This window comes from Psammomys obesus, unplaced genomic scaffold (assembly GCF_907164565.1).
Source record: "Psammomys obesus unplaced genomic scaffold, mPsaObe1.curated_primary_1811, whole genome shotgun sequence".
NCBI lineage: Eukaryota > Metazoa > Chordata > Mammalia > Rodentia > Muridae > Psammomys > Psammomys obesus.
Genome location: NW_026585587.1, coordinates 661778 through 685723, shown reverse-complemented (window position 1 = coordinate 685723; position 23946 = coordinate 661778). Strand labels below are relative to the sequence as shown.

General features: G+C 41.4%; 1 protein-coding gene across 2 annotated transcripts in view; it reads left to right on the top strand.

The window, feature by feature from the left end:
* Positions 1-23946, top strand: part of Grem2 (gremlin 2, DAN family BMP antagonist) — a 92108-nt gene extending 68162 nt beyond the window's left edge. Inside the window, exons 1-2 of one of the 2 annotated variants that reach the window (XM_055608503.1) lie at positions 19085-19135; positions 20465-23946. In XM_055608503.1, the coding sequence (XP_055464478.1) occupies positions 20466-20972 (507 nt within the window). In that variant the 5' untranslated portion in view covers positions 19085-19135; position 20465 and the 3' untranslated portion in view covers positions 20973-23946. Of the gene's footprint in view, positions 1-19084; positions 19136-20464 lie in introns of those variants that run through there. The other variant, XM_055608493.1, reaches the window with a different exon arrangement.

The following is a 23946-nucleotide window of genomic DNA, read 5'->3' as shown; positions in this document are numbered from 1 at the left end:
AGAAAGAAAGAAAGAAAGAAAGAAAGAAAGAAAGAAAGAAAGAAAGAAAGAAAGATGATTTGTAGGCTGAGGAGATTTTGTAGACTGCGTTAAACACTTTTTGTGTAAACATGAGGACCAGATCAGATTCCCAACACCACGTAAATGTCAGGTATGTAGAATGGCCTACCTGTAACCCTAGTTCTCAGGAGAAAGAAATAGGGGATCCCTCTGGGACAAGCTGGCTAGTTAACCTAGTCAAACTTGCAAGTATGGGTTCAACTGAGAGGCCTTGCTTCAATAGATAATGTAGAAAGCAATCAATGAAGATACATCATATCAGACTGTGGCCTTGGCATGCATGAATGAATATCTAACAGACACGCATGCACCTACACACAGACGTGTCCATGAATACAATGCACACATGCCAAGAAAAATGTAATTCCTGCCATATTTAAAGAGCATAATATGTAAAAGACTGAAAATTTAATTATAAATAGATGTTTCATAAAGAAGAAACCCATAGCCACATCTCAAAAGAGAAGCTACTTATTCTGCCCACATAGTAATGGAAAGCAAAAATACAATAGCAATGGAAATCAAAAGAACTGTGAAACACCATCCTTCACCTATGAGATTGGCAAAAGTCCAAATGTTGCTACCTATCAAAATGACAAACACACACCCCCTTTGACCCAGCCACTTCTCTTGTAGACATTTTTATTAAAGGTGAAACTGTATGAATTGAAATGATCTATGTGTATGATTTTTCATTACAACCCTACATGTGACTACAAATTTAAAAAGATGTGAAAGGCTGTCAGTTACTGAATAAATAGGTCCTCACACTAAACATAATGAAAGATCACTGGTCAGCTCTCAGTGCCAGGAAAAATGCTCCTTGGGTGCTAGTACGGAGTTTTCTTTTAATATATGGTTCAGGGTCTTTCTCAAAGGAGGAGTTTTGGAGTCACATCTTAGCTGTGACACAGTATAATAGTGAATAGAAGCCAAAGATACTGCTGAACAGTCTAAAATAAGTAGAGAAATCTCATCTCCAGCATAGAGTTATCCAATCCTAAAAATATCACTAGTGCCTCAAGGTGAGATGTGCTTTTCTAGAATGGTGGTAGAAATGGATTATATGACAGCTATACTATTGGGCTTAAATGTCAGGAGAGGGTAGAAATCTTTCAGTGTTTGCCACTTTGTAGTTGTTTTAATTCCATATCATTAATGCATGAATCGCCTCCTCGAAAAGTACACTATTTCCTCTTCTTCTCCTCTTCCCTTTCCTTCCTTCCATCTGTCCTCTTCATCATCGTCATCTTCTTCTTCTCCTCCCCTATGTCTTCACTCCTTCTCTGAGCCATTGAGCTTTTTTCTAAAGCCTTTCAAATGTTGTGAAGAAAAGTCTTTGATTTGACATTGTAGCTTCGTTCTTTGATCCTGGCTCTTGCTCCCTTGAAAATCACAAGGACATCTATACTGATAGCTCTGCCATCGATGAAGTGTTCTCTCTCAGAAATAATCACCAAGTGAGTGAAGACAGTAGATCATACAGTTATATTGCATTTTGTCGGATCAAATGGGCTTTGGTGGAAGTAAATATAAAAAAAAAAATACACTAAAAGTTGAAAATGTCTAAGTCAATGTTTTCTCCTGGGCGAAGACAAACATTACATAAAAGGCACTGATAGCATGAAGGTGCCTTTAGATTGGAAGTGACAACAGTGACTTTCTGCAAAGACCTCTAAAGATTTCTCTACAATTATTTCATAAATGCACTGTAAGTTATCGTGACTGGCTCCTTTTTAGTGTCCTCCCAAGAAAACAGCCAGAAGACAGTAAAAATTTATTTACCATCAACCTTATGGTCTCTCTCTCTAATTGCCAATGAGCCAAATCTGTTTTCCCAAGATAAAGCTGCCTATCTGGCCCTTCATGTTCCAGAACTAAGTTTACTTGAGTCAAGATAGGACCTAGCCTGGAGAATTGCACGGGGCAATGGCAGGGCGAGAAACCCTGTTCCAGATTTACTTTAATTTTCTCTATCTTGTTCTCTTTATTTCAGCATTTCTGTTCAATTTTCAATTCTTTTTTATTTGTTGTTATTTTTGACACAAATTCTTTAATGAAGTTTATAGTTATTCTTTTAAAATTCTATATCTTTGTGTTCACTTAAGTGATTCTGATAGAACTAGTGGGTTTGTGGGGAACCCACTATCTTGGCTTTTTATATTATTATTTTTTTGTACTGTGACCTGGGCATGTGAACATTCTGCCTTCATTTTGGGTCTGATATAAGAGTCTAATCTGCCTCAATCTGGGCTGCTGTAGGAGCATCATGGCAGAGGCATGGCTGGAGTAAGAGACGGCATGATGGGCTTTGCTCCAAGCAGACTTACCAAGAAAAACCACTGTACAAGCTACACATGCATTGTCAAAACACATCAAATGTAAAATATACAAAAACACAAGTAATCAGCACTGGATCTTAAGGATCACTCACCCTAAGAGTAGAAAGAACTGGTCACTTTCAACCCAACAGGAGATGCCTCAGAGCTGCACTGCTCAGCAAATAGATGATATTCCAGAAAATGTCACTGAGACCTATATTTCATTACCCTTTGGGATACCTGTTGCATTTTTAAATTTCATATTAAAAACTGTATAAAAATGAGAAAGCAGGGGATCGAGGGAGCACACTGACATCTTAGTGTGTGGACAATTGACACACCCACAAAGGACAAAGACTTTATAATTTAGAGCAGCAAAGGAGAGATGTGGCAAGAAGATCAGAGTGGACAGATTGGGTCAAAAGCAAAATTTCCCTCAGGCACTGCAGCCTTGAGAGCTCATTTAGGTAGAGTAACTTATTCTACCACTTTGAATATCCAGATATTTAAAGGATGGGATAGGAAACCAGATTGCATCCTCCCCCAACAAAGGACTTCTTTTGCTCAGTAAAATAATCCTGTATCCTCTTCCTCCATGCCCTGGGAAGGGGGAAGAGGAAAGGAGGGTGGGACTTGGGGGAGTTGAAGGAGGGGACTTCAATCAGGATATATAATGAATAAATTTTGAAGAAAAAAAATTAAAGAAAAATTAAAAAAATCAATAAACATTTTTCAAAGAAAAAAATAAAATATTATTTAAAAATGAGTAATGGAAAAAAAGGGAACAACAAACTTAATATAACATATACTATTAAAAAATTACACATATTAAAGTCATGCTTTTTAGAACTTGATGGGAGTAAGAACGCATGGAGAAACGTGTGTGAATGCCTGCTCCTCAGAGCAACATATCTGTAAGCTGCATCCCCGTATCCCCAGTGTCCCAACATCTCATTCAGCTGTAACAATTCTGTGGACACAGAGTCAAGGGCAAGGCCATTATTGGCCTCACTGTATCTTCCCCTTAGATAACTGTGTTGAAAAGAGAATGGAGAAGATGCTGAGGGGACCTATTCCAACTCTAGAACACAACTTCTTCACCTAAGGACTTAGCAAGCCAACAAGAGCCAGTTTTCAAGTGTTTGCTGTGCAAGAATGAGGATCACTTGCACTAGAGTGAAATGTCAGGGGCTGAAGCTTATACCTATAATTCAAGCCTCAAGGAAGTGGGGGCAGGAGGCCATCTGAGGCTCACTACCCAAATAACTGTACCATTTTGTTGAGGTCTGGGTTCACTGAGAGTTCGTGTTTCACTAGAGAACTGTGGGTGAAACAGTGGGAGTGGGGTGATTAAGGAAGTCACCTAATATTGTTTTCCCTTAAAATGTTATACTACATAGTCTCTTAAGTCTTACATGTAGTACTTAAAATGAGACCATTGGAAAGGTGTACTGTTCAACTATAAAAAAGGTAACAGAAACTCACTGATAAATCTAGAAAAGGTAAGAAATTTTTGTCAGAGGAAATGTTAGTTTGAATGCTATCTCTAAATACATCTGGAAAATGAAAATTCGTCTGACAACTAGACAACTACATTTTGAGAAACTCCTCATTCTGGATTGTGTGTGTGTGTGCGCGTGTGTGTGTTGGGTATAGGTATGTGTGTTATTTCACCCCCAGTGACACACTTCTTCCAACAAGGCCACATTTCCTAATCCTTATAATCCTTTCAAATAGTGCCATTTCCTGGTGCCTAACCATTAAAATATATGAACCTATGGGGGGGGGGCTCTGTTATTCATATCACTACGGTGTGTGCATGAACACATGTGTATGTGCTTGTGTGTGTGTGTGTGTGTGTGTGTGTGTGTGTGTGCTCCTTACAACAATGATATTCACATGTCCTACACCTTTCCTCAGTTTGGAGAACAGGAAATCTTGGTGCAAAGACTTAAAATCTCATCAAGTTTTCATTCACAGTAAGTGTTGGTATAAACAGAGATCAACCCAAGGAAGTTGAAGCCTCAAGCTCTACACAACCACCATCTTTTGATTTATGTTTTGTGGATGGATCATACTGTACCATTGATAATATTACAACAAAAGTAAGCTATCACATTAGCCTCAGAATGAAAGTTAATGGGTCAAATTGCTGCTCAAATTCAAGTTTGCAGTTTTGATCTGGGAATACTTTGAAGTTGCTGAACAACTGAAATTTATCCAACAGGGGCGATATCTCAGATGGTATAGGGTGATTGCCACTCAAGCATGATGCCATGAGCTTGGGTTCCCCATCATTCACACAACAAGCCAGGTTTGGTGATGCCTGTCACCCTTGCTCATCCTAGCTAAAGCAGTGATCTCCAGGCCTATTGGGAGAACTTGTCTCAAAAATATGGTAGAAAGGGATTGAGAAAGTCACCAGATTATGACCTGTGGCCTCCACACTTGACCATGTGCACATGTGCACGAGTACACACATGAATGCGAACACACACACACACACACACACACACACACACACACACCACTCACAGTAGAATAGGGGTTGGAGTTGGAGAGAACCCAGCGACAATGAATAAAAAGCAAACTTCTCAGAAGACACAGAAGCACAGAAGAGGGGAGACTGCATGGGAGGTCTCCCCAGAGGGAGCGATCTTTCTCTTTAGACGGAAGATCCATGATTTCAATGACTGAGATCTAGAAACCTTTAGGAGGCAAAGGAGTCATCACCTAGTAATTTAGCATCAACTCTGTGGTTCACTGGTGGCTCTTTTCATGTTCAAGAGGGGAGATTGTTCAAACAATATAGTTGGTTTGAAAGGCTTCCAGGGCCAATGCAAACATCAAGTGGGCTGCCCAAAAACCACACATTGTTTCCTTTAGACAAAAGATAATGATGCTCTAATGAGTTTTACCCTTTATTGCCCTCTCTGGAACACAGCCTCAGGAAGAAAACCCACAAAACCAAATTGTTAGTCCCAACATTTACAATATTTTGCAATGACCCCAATCCTTTCTACTTTAAATGCTGGTACTTGTGTTAAGACTTTGTGCTGTTTAACTCATATGTCCCAACCTCATGGAGTCTTAAAAGTGCCCTCCCAGAGAGAGAAAGGAAATGAGCAAATGAGGGGAAATACTAAGAGGGCTGCTTATAGAACTTCCAAGACAATCAGAGTGTTTCTGAGATATTAGGGAACTGAAAGGAATGGTGGGTGACAAGCCAATACTATTCTGAGCTATCTATCTGGAAGTGAAAAGGAACTGGGCTAATATTGTCTACTTGATTGTTGTCCGGTGCCTTCAACAGGGCCTGGTACATAGTAAGTTCGTGGTAAGTGTCTCCTGAAGGTGAAAATACTGAATCAGAAGCTTCTGATACAGATGAGATTCCAGCCAATAATCTCACCAGTGGCTTTTGATGGGATAACAAGACGAAGGAATAGCAAAATTCTATAAGGAAGCTGAGTCACGAATGTGAATGTGGGTTTTTCATGAAATTTCATACAAAATCATTCCTACAATATCTCTTTATGTATAGTGATTAAAATGAACAGAGAGCCAGAGTGCTAGATTAGCTAAAATAATAATAATAATAATAATCACAAGTTTGGGGCATCTTAATGAATTGCAGTTAGCAAGGAGCTTTAGAAATTTCATCTAATAACTAACATTGTTATAAGTCAAGTTCTTTCCTGAAAGCTTTGTCACAGATGATTGTGTAATGATTTGTAAGGCTTGCTCAAACGCAGAGTGCTAGGCCTCACGTCTCCCATCTCTACAGTCTCTGATTCTGCATGTTTATGGGATGTTGAGGATGGTAAGAAGGCTAGCTACAAAACATGCATTTCTAATTACCGTAATTTAAGAAACTCTGATCAAGATTAAAAAGTAATTGTGAAATTCAGGGAAAGGGCCCCAGTATTAGGAAAACAGATGAAAATTTCAGTCACAACTTGCAGAGCTATTATACTACCCTGTGACTAAGTTATCTCCTCAAATTACTGCTTTTTTTTAAAAAAAATACATTTTTTTAATTTATGTAACAGGAAAGCATTCTGTTTGATGCCAACATATCTAAAATTAGCTTGGAAAATATTTATGATAAAGCCACGGCAGTCTGATTACCTAAAATTAATTACACAGTGTTCATAGCAGCGTTACCAGTATATGTAAGAGTTAGCACCAACCAATTTAGAACAATTACTTTAAACATGTGTTGATAGATAGAATAGATATTATATATTATTGTATTACATATAGATAATATATGTTATATATGTCTGAATAATTGTTCATATTTACTTGTGTTTAAACTTGAGGTCTTGTTACCAAAATATAATGATGGGGGAAAGGCTAAGTTTTCAAACAATGAAGTGAACTTGAGTCACATACAGTAACACTCTCCACTCAAAACCCTTCACATTCACATCTTCTCAGAGACACAGTTTAGTACTCTGAAGTAATCCTTGTACTTCCACAAATGAAATTTTAGCACTCACATCATTTTAGGGTACTTGTTTGAAATTCTCACAGTTTGTTCATTCTTCTACTAATAATTTATTTTAATTGAAATGAAGTTCAGATAACATAACATTAGCCACTTTGCCCCGTTACGTGCTATTGCGTACTGTAACTGCTTGGGAGGCTGAGGCCCTGAGCCAGGGAATTCAAGGCAGCTTGAGCAACATAGAAGACCCATCTCTAAAAAATACATATGGTATAGAGAAGCCACTGAACTTCAAGTGCACAACTCAATAGCCTTTACTAACATTGTAATGTTCGGCAATCACTAGTCCTGCCTAGTTAAAATCATTTTTATTTCCACAGAAGGAAATCTTGTACTCAGTAGTTGTTCTTCATCTGTCTCCTTTAAACCCTGACAGTTGTCACTGCCTTTTGTCTCCCTGAACTTAAATATTTTGCATTCCATTAACTTTTATTATTATCATCATCATCATCATTTATTACAATTTATTCAATTTGTGTCCCAGCTGTGGCCCCCTCCCTCATCTCTTCCCAATTCCACCGTCCCACCCTCTTCTCCCTCTATGCCCCTACCCTAGTCCACTGATAGAGGAGGTCCTCCTCCCCTTCTATCTGATCCTAGCCTATCAGGTCTCATCAGGACTGGTTGCATTGTCTTCCTCTATGGCCTGGCAAAGCTGCATCCCTCCCCGCCCAGGGGGAGGTGATCAGAAAGCCAGCCACTGAGTTCATGTCAGAGGCAGTCCCTGTTCCCCTTACTAGGGAACCCACTTGGAGACTGAGTCTATGGGCTACCTTTGAGCCGGGGTCCTCCCCATGCAAGGTCCTTTGTTGGGGTATCATTCTCTTCAGAGCCCCCAGGGCTCAGTTTTTGTTGTTATTGTTGTTTTTAGCTCTGTTGGTCTCTTTTTGGAGTTCCTGTCCCCTCCAGGTTTTTCTATTTCCTCATTTTTTCATAAAATTCCATGCACTCTGCCCAAACTTTGGCTGAGTCTCAGCCTTTGCTTTGATATCTCTATCAGTAGAGTCTTTCAGAGGCCGTCTGTGGTAGGCTCCTGTCCTGTTCCCTGTGTTCTCCTGCTTCTGATGTATATAGCATTTGCCCTTCTGAATGAGATTGAGCATCTTCCCTAGGGTCTTCCTTGTTGTTAAGCTTCTGTAGGAGTACAGATTTTCGTATGTTTATCCTATATTATATGTCTGATAATCACTTATGAGTAGTTCTTGGGTTCTAACTCCACATTGCCAGTACTTCTATAGCCAGCCTGAAAGGGATCATCTCTCTCACATCTTTGCACCATCATTCACTAAAAAAAAAAGAAAAAGAAAAAGAAAAAAATGCTTTGAACACAGGCATCCTTCTTGAAGAGCTGTTAGATCTCATTTTCCATTAATGGTACCCCTTCTTGCTCTGAATGCCTGCTCTTTTGTTTCTGATCTTTATTAATGAAGACATAATTGATGAAGTTTACCCTTGCCAGTGGACCAGAGCCCAGATAATTACAGTTTAGATAAATAATCTTGACTGTGATTTAGAGTAGGGATGCGTATTAAAAATGCTAGTTCTCAGGTTCTAACTCAGAGCATGGGTATCAACATTCCTCCCAGTGTATGCATCCAGGATCTGCATCTCTAGTAAGTTCTCTGGTTCATAGCAACATTTAAAGAATGGAAGAGTCTTTATTGAATTGTATTGCATACCAATAACAAATATTGTGCAATTTGCTCTTGAGAAAGACGTGCCAGTATTACTTGGAAACAATATGTTAGAAAATATTTGATAAGCTTGGCTTAAGGTAGAAGTGGTTCTGTTTGATGTTAACAAGAAACATTCTCTGCAAATACTTCAAAAGTTCAGTGGAAGTCCATTTTGTTTACATTATTTATAATTATGCTGATCTAAGCAAAGATCTAAACAGAGTTATAAAATGCAGAATGGACACCAAACATCACAAGCACATGTGCATTCAGTAAATATTTGCTGCATGAATGGTACACTTAAATTTGCTTTATTTCCCAAATAAAAAGCAAAGGAATGATGCCTTTACCCTCCCAGACTTTTCCTTTCTCGAATATCACTTATAGTCTGAATGTTTGAATACTAGCAAATGAAACATCTGTAATTTGTCAAAAATATTGATCTCCATTCATTTGTTCAATAACTATTCATTGACCATCTTTTATGTGGTGAGACATGTGCTAAATTGTAGGGATATGGTAGACATGGTCTCTACTCTGATGGAGCTTTTCTACCAGAGAGAAGCAGTGAGTCAGATATGCTAGGAAGAAGGTAGATCACTGGGGAGACCTAAGAAAAAGTAGAGTGAACATCAATCAAGGCCATGAACCAGCTTAATATTTGATTCATTTTTTCCATGGCTTCAAGGTAACTCAGTCTACAGTTTCCATTATGTTACAGAGCCTATAAAATGAAAATAAAAAAGAAGACTGTGTAGGTGTTTATGTGCGTAAGCATGTGCATGTTCTTGTGTGTGAACATACATGTTGTGCAGCTGTGGGTGCATGTGAAAGGAAGAAGTCAACTTTGGGCGTCATTTCTCAGCCCTCCTCTTTGTTTTTTTGAGACAAGAGTCTCTTATTGGAGCTCACCGATTAAGCTGATTCTATGGTGAGAAAGCCCTGGAAATCTGCCCATCTCTGCCTTCCCAGTGCAGGGGTTTTTACAAAAACATGTGCCACCGTGCCCAGATTTTAACATGGGTGCTGGCAAGGAGGGCTCATGCCTTCCTGCTTTGTGCAGCTAATTCATCTTCCTAGAGATGAAAAATAATAGTTTAATATGTCCAGAAATGGTAACTATATAGAGACAGGAAGTGGACAACTGATTGGCTAGGATGGGAGGAGAAGTGCTGTAAATGGGTCAAGAGTATGGTATCCGGACTATAATTCAACAACACTACTGGGTGAAAGAAGGTTGGGAGTGTATCTAAGTGATAGAATGTAGCATGTACATGGCCCTGGGTTTAATCCTTAGCATCAAACAAACAAACAAACAAACAAACAAACAAAAAACCCATTTAGCCTTCTTAATGTTCTACTTACTTAGTTTCTTAAATGTCTGAAAGAACATAGTAATACTGGAAAGCAAATCATTTCCCTCTTCCCTCTTGCCTTCTTCCTTCCTTCCCTGTTGCAATCTTGCTCCCACTCACATCTGCCTTCTCTGGAATCCATCCATCATCCTGGACCCAAACCCATCCATCCAGCAGAGACTTATCTTTCATTAATTAGATTTGTTCTTTGACAATTTCATGCACGCATGCAATGCATTCTAAATTACTCTCAGCCCATCTTTCATCTCCCTCCCATCCTGTCACACCCCATACTTCCCTAGACACCTCTTTTCCATTCATGTCTCTGATTTGCTTTAGGACCTACTGGATTTAACCAGGTTCATCTGTGTAATCATGGGTTTGGAACTGTCCATTGGAGCTTCCTGGACTCACCAGGGAGGGAAGCCTTTTCAGATGCTGTCTCACCTAACTTCTGACAGCCTTTGTTCTTCCTGCTTTTGCAAGGTCACCTTGCTGGATGTCCTTTCTGCACTGCACTGAAAGCCTGTTTGTTCCAGAGTTCTACCCATGTCCTCATCCCAGTTCTCATCTGCATTACAGTCAAGTCTTCTTTCCACCTCCACACAGTCAGAAAGAACTACAGCTCTGCTTTGTGCAATCCATTTCTGCTGGCATTTTCTTTCCCACTGCATATAGACATTTAATTGAATAATGTCAACTGATCCACTGACTGATGCAAATAATCTACATTTTCTCCTCTCCCTTATTCTTGGATCTATTAAAATACAACTTTCTTTAAAAAAAAAAATTCTCTCCCCATAGACTCTTGGCTCGGGCCAGTAGTTTTGATTTCATGGCTCTTTTCAAAAACATAACTACATAGTCTCCCATTTTCAAGGTTGCTATAACTTTTTTCTTCCTCTAGGATGCTAACAATTCTCTTCATGTGTAAAACCTCAGGGAGATGCACAGAGCATGCCTGATGAACAAGTGGATCAGTTAATGCATACATCTTTAACAAAAGTGCCACCTATTGAGGGCATGTGAGTGGAGAGTGATTTTTCTCTTGGTATTCATTTTTAATATGTTTTCAACACTTTTTTTCTTCAGTTTTTCCATAGCTCCATCTTCATTGGCATGTTTCAGCCTCCTGCTTGTCTCTGATTATGTTTGTTTTCTTTGGTCCAGAGCCTTGGATTTGCCCTCCAATTTGTCTGAGTTCAGCATCAGTTGTCAATAGCAGCTAACTTGAAGGAGGCACAGTGCCTGAGAAGCAACACCAACCAAACCAGACTTCTTGTTTCAATTAGATTACTTAATACAGGGCTTTCCAGTCTCTTCAGACCGATTAGCTAACAAAGTATTTTGAAAAACTGTCAGGAAAGAGAGGTTGCAGAGCCTGAGAGACACGAGTGAATGAATCAGAGAGGAATGGAGCTTGAGCGCATTTCCTAACATTTATATGTGGATATAAAATTTTTATGAACCAAAGAAATGGAGGGTGACTTATTGTTCTTGCCCAGCATTATTACTGCACTATTCATATTTATGCAATGTAATAATAGACTTCTGCATGCCCTATTGCATGATTCTCCAACATCATTATTTCTAAATATAACCTTTGGCTCTTTAGCAGACATCTAAAATTTTCAGTGAGTGTCATTTCAAGAATATCTCAAATTGAGTGTTTCAGACTAAAATCCTTCCTCATGATATCTCTAGAGAGCTCTAAATACTGTAGGTATCTCATGTATATTACTACATGTTTTTAAAAGTACATATAAAATATTCTTTTAAAGAAAATTTTACATAATCCTTTTTTTCTCCTTAAATACCTATTTCCCTCTAGCTTTTCTAGAAGGTTTTATACTTGTAAGTTTTTTTTTTTATTCTGTCATCCTTTTCTGTGAAAGAAAGTAAGTATATGTTTTACATTTTATTCCATGGCCATAAAGCTTAAAATATTAAAAATTTCCTGAGCATTAATCATTTTAGTGAATAACAAACAGTATTTGCTCAAATATTATAAATGTGCTATGAACTTAGTAACTAGTTATTAGACATGGACTTATACATTCCAGTGCCCTACCTTTGTAAAGAGGTACCTCAAGTAAAGAGGTGTTTTTGTTATGTATGCTTTGTGAATGTATGCTGCTTATTTCTAGAAAGTATGAGAACAAGCATGATGGAAGCAATCTCGTTCTGTTGTTAAGGTGATAGAAGAGAATGACAAAAGAGGCAGGAAACAGAACCTGTTTGTTTCAAAATAAGTTCCTTTTCTATCCAGCCTTTTAGGAGGGGAGCAGGAAATGGAGCCTGTGGGTTTGTGTACTGATTGCAGTTTAAGGTTTAATCCCCTTGAGCATATACCACCTTGGTCACCTGTAGAGACTAATCATGATGCCTGTTTAAAGATGGGATACCAAACAGAGTTGCTGTAATGGTTAGAGGAGAGGTTGCAAAGAACACGAGGTAAGTGGTCCGAAGAGGAATGGACAGCGGTCTGAAATGGAAGGGGAAAGGGAAACCCGTGAAACAGTGACTACTGATCATAGGCAATGACTTTCAGGGATGTTCAGAAGTGCGTGTTTCTAGATTTAGTAGTTAGATATGTACTAACTTATCTGCCAAAGACCGTGTAACAAGTACCATTTTTACTGAAAACTTGGCCCAGCTTCAACCTCCTGTTCGTAGTTTTTAAAATAGTTTTAAAAAGCTGCATCTGCTGGGGTGTGGTAGCACATGGCTGCAATCTTTGCCGTTGGTAGACGGAGGCAAGAGGATCAGAAGCGTAAGGCCAACCTGAACAGCATAGCAGTATCTGAGGCCAGCCTGAGCTGTTTGAGACCCTGACTCCAAAACCCAATAAACAAACTGCATTTGTAAAAATAGAGGTAAATTCCATTCACTCATCCAGTCGTTCATCATCCATAAATAAATATTCCAAAGCATTCTCTGTACCCATCATAAATGGCTTTGGAAACAAAAATTAAATACCTTTGTTTTCCAGTTATGTACATTCAAAGAGGAGAGAGAATATGCATGCAGTAGTCACAGTATGTTGTGTCTGTTGGCTGTAACTAAGCAATTATAAAAAAAAATGAGAAACATAGGAAACAAAGATAATTTAGAAATTATGGACGATTTCACAACGAAAACAATATTCAAATAACACCCAGGGACTAACAGTGACCCTAGGAATACACCAGGCATATAATAAATAAATAAATAGTAGAACTAGCGTAACAGATGCTTAGAAGCTGCAAGCATACTTATATAAGGTTGAACATGTAGTTTGGTGGGTTTCACATACGAAGGAGAAGATGAAACACATCTCATGGGATGAGACAGGAAAGGGACAAAGATCCTTGAAGGCCTTTGCAAGCTGCCAAAGGGGTTGATTTCATGATGGGGAACTTTCAACAGATGAAATTTAAAGGAACAATTTAGTCAGTTTCTGGTTATAAATTTCAAGTACGGGAGCCCACTCTGAGACTGGGGCGCAGGGAGGTCAGTGAGGTGACTATTATCAGGGGCAGAAGACAAGGACCTGGTTCTAAGAGATATCTACAACTGAGTCTTGGAAGAGTGTTGTCGGTGGATTAATTATGTGAGAAGATAACCTCAAATTTCCAGTAAACCAATGTAATTTGAAAATTGAAGCTTACACTCGGGAGACAGAGGCAGGAGTATCTCTGAGTTGAAGGGCAGCAGTAACCAAACCTGTTTAGATTCGTGGGTCTATCTATGCAAACAGGAATGTTGCTGTCCTCCTGTTGTATTCTGTACTGCAGAAGTCTGATACTCTCACATGCACATCTGCAAGGAGGATTTTTCAGCCTCGGACATTGTTCTGGTTTCATTCTGTTCCTGTGACAAGTAACTTTTCCAAAGCAATGAAAGGGAGGAAAGACTTTATTGGCTATTTATTTGGAGACCGCAGTCTATTAAAAGGAAGTGGGAGCCCTCAAGCAAAATTTTGAAACACCGAAAGAGCGATGCTTGCTGGCTTGGTCTATGGTATTTTCAGTCTTATGCCCAACTAACTTCCTTATACCAGCCCAGGACCACCTGCTTAGGGAATGCTACCTCCATAGGCAGATGGGCCCTCTTAAACCAATTAACAGTCAAGAAAATGGCTCACAGACATGCCCACAGGCCAAAGATTACTCAGTTAAGACTGTGCTTTCAAGTGATTCCATGCTGGGTCAAGTTAACAGCTAATGCCATTACAATAGGTATCAAATCCATGCATTACCACCCCCCAAAAGAAATTGCATTACTAATTTCTCCTTGCAGTCCTTTTTTATCTAGGAAAAAATATCCCAGAGGTGTGCCACTGCCCGTGTCAAAACCAATTAATAGAAAGATGGGGCTAGCCTAATGGCTCGGGCCAACCAACTTTCCACAACATTGTACATGGAGGGTTCATTATGACTTAGAATTCATAAATCCTGAAGTTGTGAAGTAGCAATCTCAGTGTTTTGGTTGAAAGAAAAGAAGTGGAGTTGTTCACTGAGATAGGAATGGTCAGAAGAGCAGCAGATGCGTGGGGAATGATTGAAGAGTCAGAGGACATATGAAAACTAGGATTCTAGGGGACACAGGAAATGCTTGGTAGGCAATTAGGTATAGTATCTGAGAGTCAGGAGCAGAGAGCTAATGGTTGAAATCATAAGCATGGATAGAGAAAAAGATGGGATTGTGAGTAAATGAGTCCTTGTGGATGAACTTCAGCCTGTTAGGTAAAGCAGGAAAAGAAAGAAAGAAATCAAGGAAAACATACAGAAATAGAAAACATATAGAAAGAGAAAGCAGGTGCATGCATATTCTCATGATGTCAGGAGGAAGTAAACGGGGGGCTTCTATGTTGCCAAACATTACTATGAGCTGCTGTCCCTCCTAAAAACTGATATAAAGCAAGCAAAACAAGCAGCTGGAAATAAGTGTGAGTGAGAATGTTTTTGTTCTGCTCAAAGCATTTCAGACAAGCCTCTCTAATTTTATGGATACATATATAGGATCATCTCTACTGTGTGCCCAGGAAAAGGCAGTCTGGGAAGACACCACCTTCCTGGCAGGGTGTTGAACGCACTGGGGTATGCAGTCACTGTGCTGAGGCCAGCCTTTCCAGCATCAACCCAAACTCCTGACCTAGAAAAAAGCAACAGGAAATGCCTGGTGGCTGGGAGAACAATACACTGGTTACAAAACCCTTCATGGACTACACTACTCTTCCTTTCAAATAAAACTCACTTCTTGGGTAGTATTTGATGCCAGATCCATTATCCTTCTAGTGGTAAAGTGGTCTGGAGGATGATAACTAACACCATTTTATAGAGGGAAATCTGGAGGAAGCCAGCAATGAACCATGTTAGGTTGTGTATGGGAAGCTCAAGGCCCCCGGGGTCTATTACTATCCATCCCATTTGGGTGCATTGGTTCTAAACAGAAAGCACTCTTGCCTGTCTATGTCACAGCTGCCACAGAGCTCTCTCGCCCATTTTCTTATGGAATATAACAGTCTGCTTCCATATCGGCTCTGGGTCACATTGCCTATCCTGAATATATCCAAGCACTTTGCTCAGAGATTAAGAACACTGATACCTTTGAAATCCATAAATCAAAGTACATAACCATACATCATTTTTTTCCCTTTTGTTAAAAACTTCTTGAAAAGCATGCTATACATATTTTTTTTTCAGATGAAATGGAATTTTTTCCTGGGATGAAATGATGGTCACTTTGGCCCAGAAAGTGTCAGTTGAAAAAGTAAATTAATCCATTTGGACTTCAGACTCCTGAATCATGTGGGGAAGCCTTGATATTTCTGCTTTGAAATTGCTAGCCACTTCCGAGCCTTTTCCTGACAGTTCAGAGATTTATATTTAGGACTTCTGAGTTTGCCTCTCTCAATATTTCAACGTCTCTGCCTTCAGATGAACTGCAATCTCTCCTTTGTAGTCAGAGGACAACTGTGTTTGAACTTGGTGTGACCTTCTAATCAGAGACATGAAAATTCATCATAAGATGTACTTTCACATTTTTTCTTAGATGGGCAAAAGCAATGTGTGGTAACACCAAGTGTTGGCAAGTATGTGCAGCAGCAGGGACCCACTACTTACCCTGCCGAAAGAATGCTGTCCTCAGCACTTGGAAAACAACCCCTGAAACATAGTCCAACTCAAGCTAAGCGCAGACTGTGACCCAACCTTTTCTGTGTCTCCTGTAAACAAAACAAAACAAAACAACAACAGCAGAACAAAACTGCAACTGGCAGGCATAAATACATAGACACTAAAGCTGTTTGATGTAGCACTATCGGCTACAGAGGAGAAGCAGAAGTGTCCCTGTAGTCTCTCAGTAAGATGAATGGACTTGATTCATTTTAATAGTCACCAGAGGGATGATCAGATGTCTGTGAGTGCTCACGGGTGTAAAAACCTCAAGCACGAATTTCTGAAATGGAAAGTAGAGGGTGATGTTATTTATGTAAAGAACTATCGCACACACTCAAGCAAAACTCATGAATGAAACGTAAGCAGTGAACTGTATGATGCAGACCAAGCGTAGAATGCTGGTAGCCTGAGTGAGGACATTCAGAGGGAGCCAAGAGAGGGCCCTGTAATGTTCCCTCTCTCTACATTCACATTATGTTTTTCAATATTGAGACTGTAAAACACAGAAGAGAAATGTCAATGCTGTTTACAACTCACGTAGGATTTGTTGTATTTTCTATCCCCCTCTGTTTGAAACTTTGAATAGTTAGAAATTTTGAAAACAGGAAACAACTAAGTTGCATGGCTGCGCTTTGCTGGGGGACTTCCTAAGCTCTGTGAGAGGCCACATCTAAATGTAAATATTTTTTGACTTTGTGGGCACCATGGTCACTGCCTGCTCTACTCATTCTGTCCTTACAGCACAAAAGCAGCCAGTCAAAAGGTAAATGAGGGGGTGTGGCCATGTTTCAGCCCAAGCTTATATACAAAACAGAACCTCAGGTTTGGTTTGGCTCTGTGGGCCCGTTTGCCCCAGTTTACAGTTGTGGGGGGGGCATAAGTGGTTTCAGCAACAAGCTACCCCAAGCTAAAGATGATCTGGGAAGCCAAGGAAATCCACACATGTCTCTAGGGAGTTAGACAAGGAGCTAAACAATACCTTCTCGGTTTAGGACTCAAAATGACAGATGAAGTACCTTTGTTTGTTGAGGCTGTGGCTGTAGAATACCCATAAGCAACAATCCCTGCTGATTAACATGGCTGTGGGTTTGAGTTTGGGTTTGCATTGTTTTGCTTGGTTAGAGCCTGCCTTGTGGAACAGAGAAGTTTCTCTCAAATGATTTCCATCATCCTTCCCTGGTGTTCTGGAATTCTTAGGGTACAGAAAATGTTCTGTGGCCATTCTATCCTCTGCTCTTACACAGAGCAGGGCAGCCTTACACTGCTGTCTACAGCCCAAGAAGGTCACCCTGAGAGTCAGGTCCTGAGCTTCACTTCATCCTTGTCCTTTGCTTGTGTGTATAAGTGTAATGACTCAGCACTACTGCACATTTTCTAGAAATTAGAAGCTTCCCATCATAGAGCCTGTCTTCCGTCTTGACCCTTCAATGAAGAGCTGATAGAAGGGACTTCTTATTTGGCTGCCCAGGTGGTAGGCTGCTCTGGCTCAAAGGTTGGGTCCAAGGGCGTTCACTTGGGGGAAATACTTCCACTACCAGCTCTCTCTTTATACCATCAACTTTGGCCAACCTAGTCTGCTTAGGCCATCAGCATTTATAGTCCTGGCACACTTTGCAAATTGACAACATTGTCAGGCCAGGAGGATGGTTAATAAAACCAACAGGAGTTATTTATGAGTTTCTTCTGATACAAGCCAAACACAAGATGTGAGAGTAAAATGAAGTATCCTCGTGCTGTCATTCCTGGCAGTCGTAGCAGCATTCCTGAGAGGTAGTTATACGCCAGCCACTTCTCTGAATAGCAAAGACATTCAGGACAGCATTGAAATGCTAACCTCAGGACCTGGTCAGACTCCTGACGTGTGTGTGTATGTGTGATGGATGATAAACTAAAGAGAGATGTGTGCCTTCTCTCCTCCGTTGACCCTTACAGGAGGAAGGGCCAGCAGAGTAGGTGTCAGTGGCAGCAGCTGGCTCAACTGCCCCTAAAGTAAGAAGGATACCTCCCCAATAGTCATTGTAGTAAGACAGGTAAACAACTGGTTTATCTGTCCTGGTGCTGAGATGCCAGGTTCTTGGCCAGCTTCTTATTGCCACACATGAAGGAGAAATGAGATGAGTGTATGAGTGTGTATGAGAGAGCTGGGATGGGGAGGCTATCCAGACTTGGCCCCAGTAGTATAGATTTCATCAGTATCTTTCCCTTTCCTAAAAGCTGGAAGTTTGCTTCACTTCCTCGGTTCCTGGGAGACAGCACTTTCATGGACCGATGCCAGACGTTTGCATGCCATTTAAAAGTGCTCAAAGAACTCCTGTTACTAATCACCACATCGAATACTGTTCACACGAAGCACTTCTGCTCCAGATCAATCTGAGCATGTTTTAGCTCCCTTCTCCCTGACAACAGAGAGAAGCTGCTGAAGGGGAAACATGCCATTTGAGCTGACCAAGAGTTCGTGATAAACTGTTGTTGGGGCTAGGCGCTGAGGCCTAAGCTGACCATAAATCTCTCCTGGCTGAGACTCGAAGACTTTTGGTTTTGTTTACTTAGAATGTTAATAATCTTGGAAATTATTAAAATAGAACCAAAAGACTCTCCTTTTAAGAGGCTGTTGAGATCACAAATCACTGCACAGATCCAATAAGCTGAAGGAGTCCAAGTATCAACTCTTGCCATGGGTCTGCTGGAAGTGTGGCCATTTTCACATGACACTTCATATGTGGAACCAAGGAAGCGTGAGAAAAGCCCTTAAAAGAAACTTGGACTTAAAAATTAATAATTGTGGTGGACAAATGTTTTTATAGTAACAGGAGAAAGCAAATCCCTTCTCAGTTCTCTAATGTTTCTTCCATTGGCCAATGTTGTCCAAGTTCTCTAATATTAGCCTGTGTTTATGATAGCATTATCACCAGGACAAATTATTATTATTATTTATTATTTTTTTTTCTTCCCTACCTTATTTTTGAGAATGGATCTCACTGATTGGCTACACTGGCCAGCCAGTTATCCCTGGATCCTCTTCTCCCTGCCTTCCAGCCTGCAATCAGAGGTATGTGCCTCCATGCCAGGCTTTTCTTTACATGGTTGCTGGAGATCCAAACACAGGCCTTCGTGCCTTCACAGGAAGCACCTCACCCTCTGAGCCATCTCCTCGGCCCATCCTTTTCAGATTTTAAGGGACTCATCTACCCTAGATTTAAGATTACCTGGATTATTCCCTGTTTCTTCTCCAAGCACAATTGGCACATTTCCCTCACACCTTCCCATCCCCTGTGACCACTGGTTTCACTGCTAGTCAGTTGTCCTTTACTGAAACAAAACACTTAAGACAACCGAAAAAGATGAGAGGTTTGTTTTTGCTCACAGTTTTGAACATTTCAGTCCATATGTGGGTCCATGGAGAAGGGTCAGATGAAGTGAGGGTGAGAGGCAGAGAAAGCTGCTCGTTTCATTGCAGCCCAGAAATAAAAGAGAGAAGAAGGGATGTTCACCCCTTGGTCTCTTTCAAGGGCACACCCACAAAGGCTTCCTACCAGGTTCTACCTCATACGCTGTCCCCCTCAGGCAAACTCTGAAGGACTCCCATGGAATCTGGAGGCTGTCTGACAGCACCACTGTAACAGGAATATACTGCTGTTAACAAAACCTCTGATGATAGTAACTCTGGGGTCCGTTCTCCAGTCATACCTGATGACAGAAGAAATCATCTTTAGAATGATGTACAAAGCCTGGACTAGTAACAGTGACACACACTATGATTTTTACAACAGGCATTTTCACATGACTTTTAAAGAAAGAGCTAGCCACGTTCATGGAAGCCTAGGTTACAGAGCTGGGTGCTCTTATTGCTACTACTGTACCTTGGCTTTGAGCTTCAGCAACACGAGTGTCTTCATTTATTTATTTATTTTCTGAAATCGTTGAACTTAGGGCTATACCAAATGATCCTTTTCTTGTTGTGACAAAATGCCCCAATAAGCTATCTCTTAAGGGAAGGAGGACTTATTTTGACTCACAGCCTGCCTCTTCAGGGCAGGCGCTATGGCAGCACCCCAGGTGGGCTCTCCAGCCTCAGGGAAGGAAAGAGGAGACAGCAATGGCACCAGCTCTCCTCCTCAATGACTCATTTCCATCACTGAGGCCTCACCGGATGGGACCTAAGTGTTCAAACAGCATGAGCAATAGGGGCCACTTCTGGTTCAGACCACAGCACTGGCCTTCCAATAATGGTAACAATGTACTTGCTATAGGATACTCTGTAGTGCAGTCACGCCTGCCTCTGTTGTACTGTTTAATGTTTGGGTATTCCGCCATAAACACTAAGAGGAAACGCTGGATGTTCACATGGTAACCCGGACCAACTCTTTTCTCATTGCAGGATGTTGTGGAAGCTGTCGCTGACCTTGCTCCTGGTGGCTGTGCTAGTAAAGGTAGCCGAAGCCCGGAAGAACCGGCCTGCAGGCGCCATCCCCTCACCTTACAAGGATGGCAGCAGCAACAACTCAGAGAGATGGCATCACCAGATCAAAGAGGTGCTGGCCTCCAGCCAGGAGGCGCTCGTGGTCACCGAGCGCAAGTACCTCAAGAGTGACTGGTGCAAGACACAGCCGCTGCGGCAGACGGTGAGCGAGGAGGGATGTCGCAGCCGCACCATCCTCAACCGCTTCTGCTACGGCCAGTGCAACTCCTTCTACATCCCGCGGCACGTGAAGAAGGAGGAGGACTCCTTCCAGTCCTGCGCCTTCTGCAAGCCCCAGCGCGTCACCTCCGTCATTGTGGAGCTCGAATGTCCTGGTCTCGACCCCCCTTTCCGAATCAAGAAAATCCAGAAGGTGAAGCATTGCCGGTGCATGTCCGTGAACCTGAATGACTCCGACAAGCAGTGAACTCATCCGGGCAGGATGCTGCTCAGCCTCGAGCACCCTCGCCCCCGGGTCGCACCACCGTCACTTCTGTCGAGCTCACTCACACTCTGCCCGGTGTCCCTGTCAGCACCAAATGCGTCTCTTAGGGCCAACAGTGTCCTCGTCACAAATGTGGACCGCAGGTGGAGCTTTGTCGACGTGTCTGAGATCCATCCCAGGCCACACTTGTGTCTCCAAATGCAGGCTGTGGTTCAGACACAGAAGATGCAGGAAAACTCCACTCCCAGCAACTAAACAGGACTTTTCAGGCAATGCACTGTCGATCCGGGATTGACATTTCCAGCACGTGGAAAGCCAGCCTTTCCCTGGCCACGTCCTACACTCCAGCTCGACCCTTCCCTGGTGAAGGATGCATTACTCTTCTGTCGCAAACTTCTGTTGGCCACCAGACCGCTGTGGTGTGGGCATTCATTCTTCTGATCGGGGAGCTGCCCTGCTCTGCCGCTGCTGTTATGCCGATGCGGGCAGTATCCGTAAAGGAGATGCTCACCCGCGAGGGGTCTCCGAACGAACCTGATCCCACCAGGACAACGCGAGCTAAGGGGATCAGGAAACGGACTTTTCCTGGGGACTTTGATGAGCAGGCCAGATCCTCCACACCTCTAGACACCACCGACTCTTCTTTCTTGCTCCTCATAGCCCCCATCGGTGGACTCAAGATGAACTCTGGTGCGCATACTATTCCCACTGCCATTAGCCTGTTACCCACACACAAGGTCTCTTTATTAACGTCAGTTTTATAATTGACCTATCATGTAAAAAACGGTTAAAAGTATTATCAACCTATTCATATAGCAAGTCACGTGTTTGGACTCCGGCTATGCAGCACCATTCTGAATAGGGTAGAGCCAAGGAGTGGTCTGTGTAAAAGGTATTATACGAGGAAATATTGCCAGGTCAGTAATTCACTGCCATACACCCTATATTTCCCCCCCCCCCCCACACTAAGCATGGAAGAGGGACACATCATGATTTTACTTGTAATATGACATCACAGAAGACACTAAAGCATGGCGGCATAGTGTAGAAATCAGACTGGGACAGGTGGTCTACAGAGGAGTCACTGAGAAGCTGCATAGCTTGACAGGCACATGTGACGTGGGACCTGGTACTGTTTTCACAGCCATCACAGTAAGCCAAAATTTTTTTTTCTATTGCGAGATATGTGGTATTGAGACATTTTGTGGCACAGGCAGAAATACTACCCAAATACAGAGGGTAGTAATGTAGTTGAACTGTCACTCAGAGGATAGCTTCCTTCACAAAGAATAGATCCCAAAAAATGCCAAGAAACATTTCAATCACCTGTTGACTTTCCTGATGAGTTGTTGAAGTCTCTGTCATACGGTCTTTTGACGTGAAAATAAATTATTAAAATAATTTATTTTCCTCCAAAAAGTATGTTCAAGTTCAATCTCTTTGTGAAATTGTCCTGTAGAGGCCTCCCTGTGAATGACATGTACTGAGTCTGACAAATGTGAATAAGAAGCCATTGGTGGAAATCAGAATGTGCTAAAATCCTTTGGATGGTAATTTCTGAGTGTGTGCTCTTGCCCCAAAGTGGGTTTTCTAGTATGTGAGGGAGACCACACAGAAGCTGCTTAGAGACTCAGGCTTCTGGACGCTTGGCAATCATGCTAGCTTTCCAACCTGCCACCTGGAGGAGGAGGCTTGGGATGAGCTGGGGTGGGTGTGCCACTGACTCTTTTGCCTGAGTTGCAATGCAAGGTTTCTAGTTCAGTTATTTCTGCCACACAATAAGCCCTGAGCATAGACTGTGTGGCTTTGGAGAGGATATTAGCTTCAGAAATGGGAGTGAGCAGCCTGGAATCAGGAGAAAGACACAAAAAGAAGTGGAGAACTCTAGAGGGCTAGACTCCCCAAGGATGGAGGTAAAAAGTGAAGAGGGTGGTGGCCGAGGTCAGAGCTGCAATTTTCAGTTTTAGCAGGAAATCCCAAGCTAGAGCCAGAGCAGAACCTACAGCAGAAAAGCTGTGAAGGAGAGGAGATGGGTGTCCTTGATGGAAGATGATGACGTAATAACCAGAGTGGAGAGGAGAAGAGTCTCACACCCAGCTGCACAAACAAGCCTTGTCAATAGTACCCACACAAGTAGAGGAGGAGTTAAGCTAGGAACCCACAAAACATATATGTGAGCACTCTTTTCTGATCCCAATTGTGGGTATACCCATGAAAGAAATATGATGTGCTGTGGTCTGGGGCTACTTCTTGGATTATTGTATGTATAAAGTTTACCTTCAAATGGCTCAAATTGTATTTAAATTTTGTCTTGTTTATAAATGAAGAAAAGCTATAAGTATAATGTAATTATTTTATAGGTATACTATTAAGTTATAGAACAAATAAAGATACTCTAGGATTATATGTGACCCTGGTGTCACGTGCCATAAAAGCCGAATTCTGTAAAGGATCTTGGTGCACTCGGTGCATTAATCCAACCTCTGGGAGTTCACCCCTGGCCCATGTCACAAACTGTCCTTGGGGGCTTGAAATTTTCTAAGAGAATCAGAAGCAGCATGGAACAAGCAGAATTGGTGGAGATGGCTCTTAGTCCCAGTCTATACGAGCTTCATGCTTTTTCCAAGACACCCAGCAGTGGAACACAGGATGTACTCACAGTGTTCTTGGAATGAGAGCTATTGAGTGAGGAAGCTTTGAGAGACAGATGCAAAGAGAAGTCACTGTAAGTCTCACCTTCTCTCTTGTAGCCAGTACACCACACTCGTGTCTTACAGAAGCCAGAAATTGTTTGAAGCTTTTGTTTAATTTTGTGTTTATTTTCCACAGGTTTCAACATTTCTCAATTTAAACACATCTCAGTTTCACAGTGTTGTCATTTCCCTGCAAACTGAATTATCTGCCATTTAAAAAAAAATGCAATGATCAATAAAAAATAAAAACCTTAATAAAATTA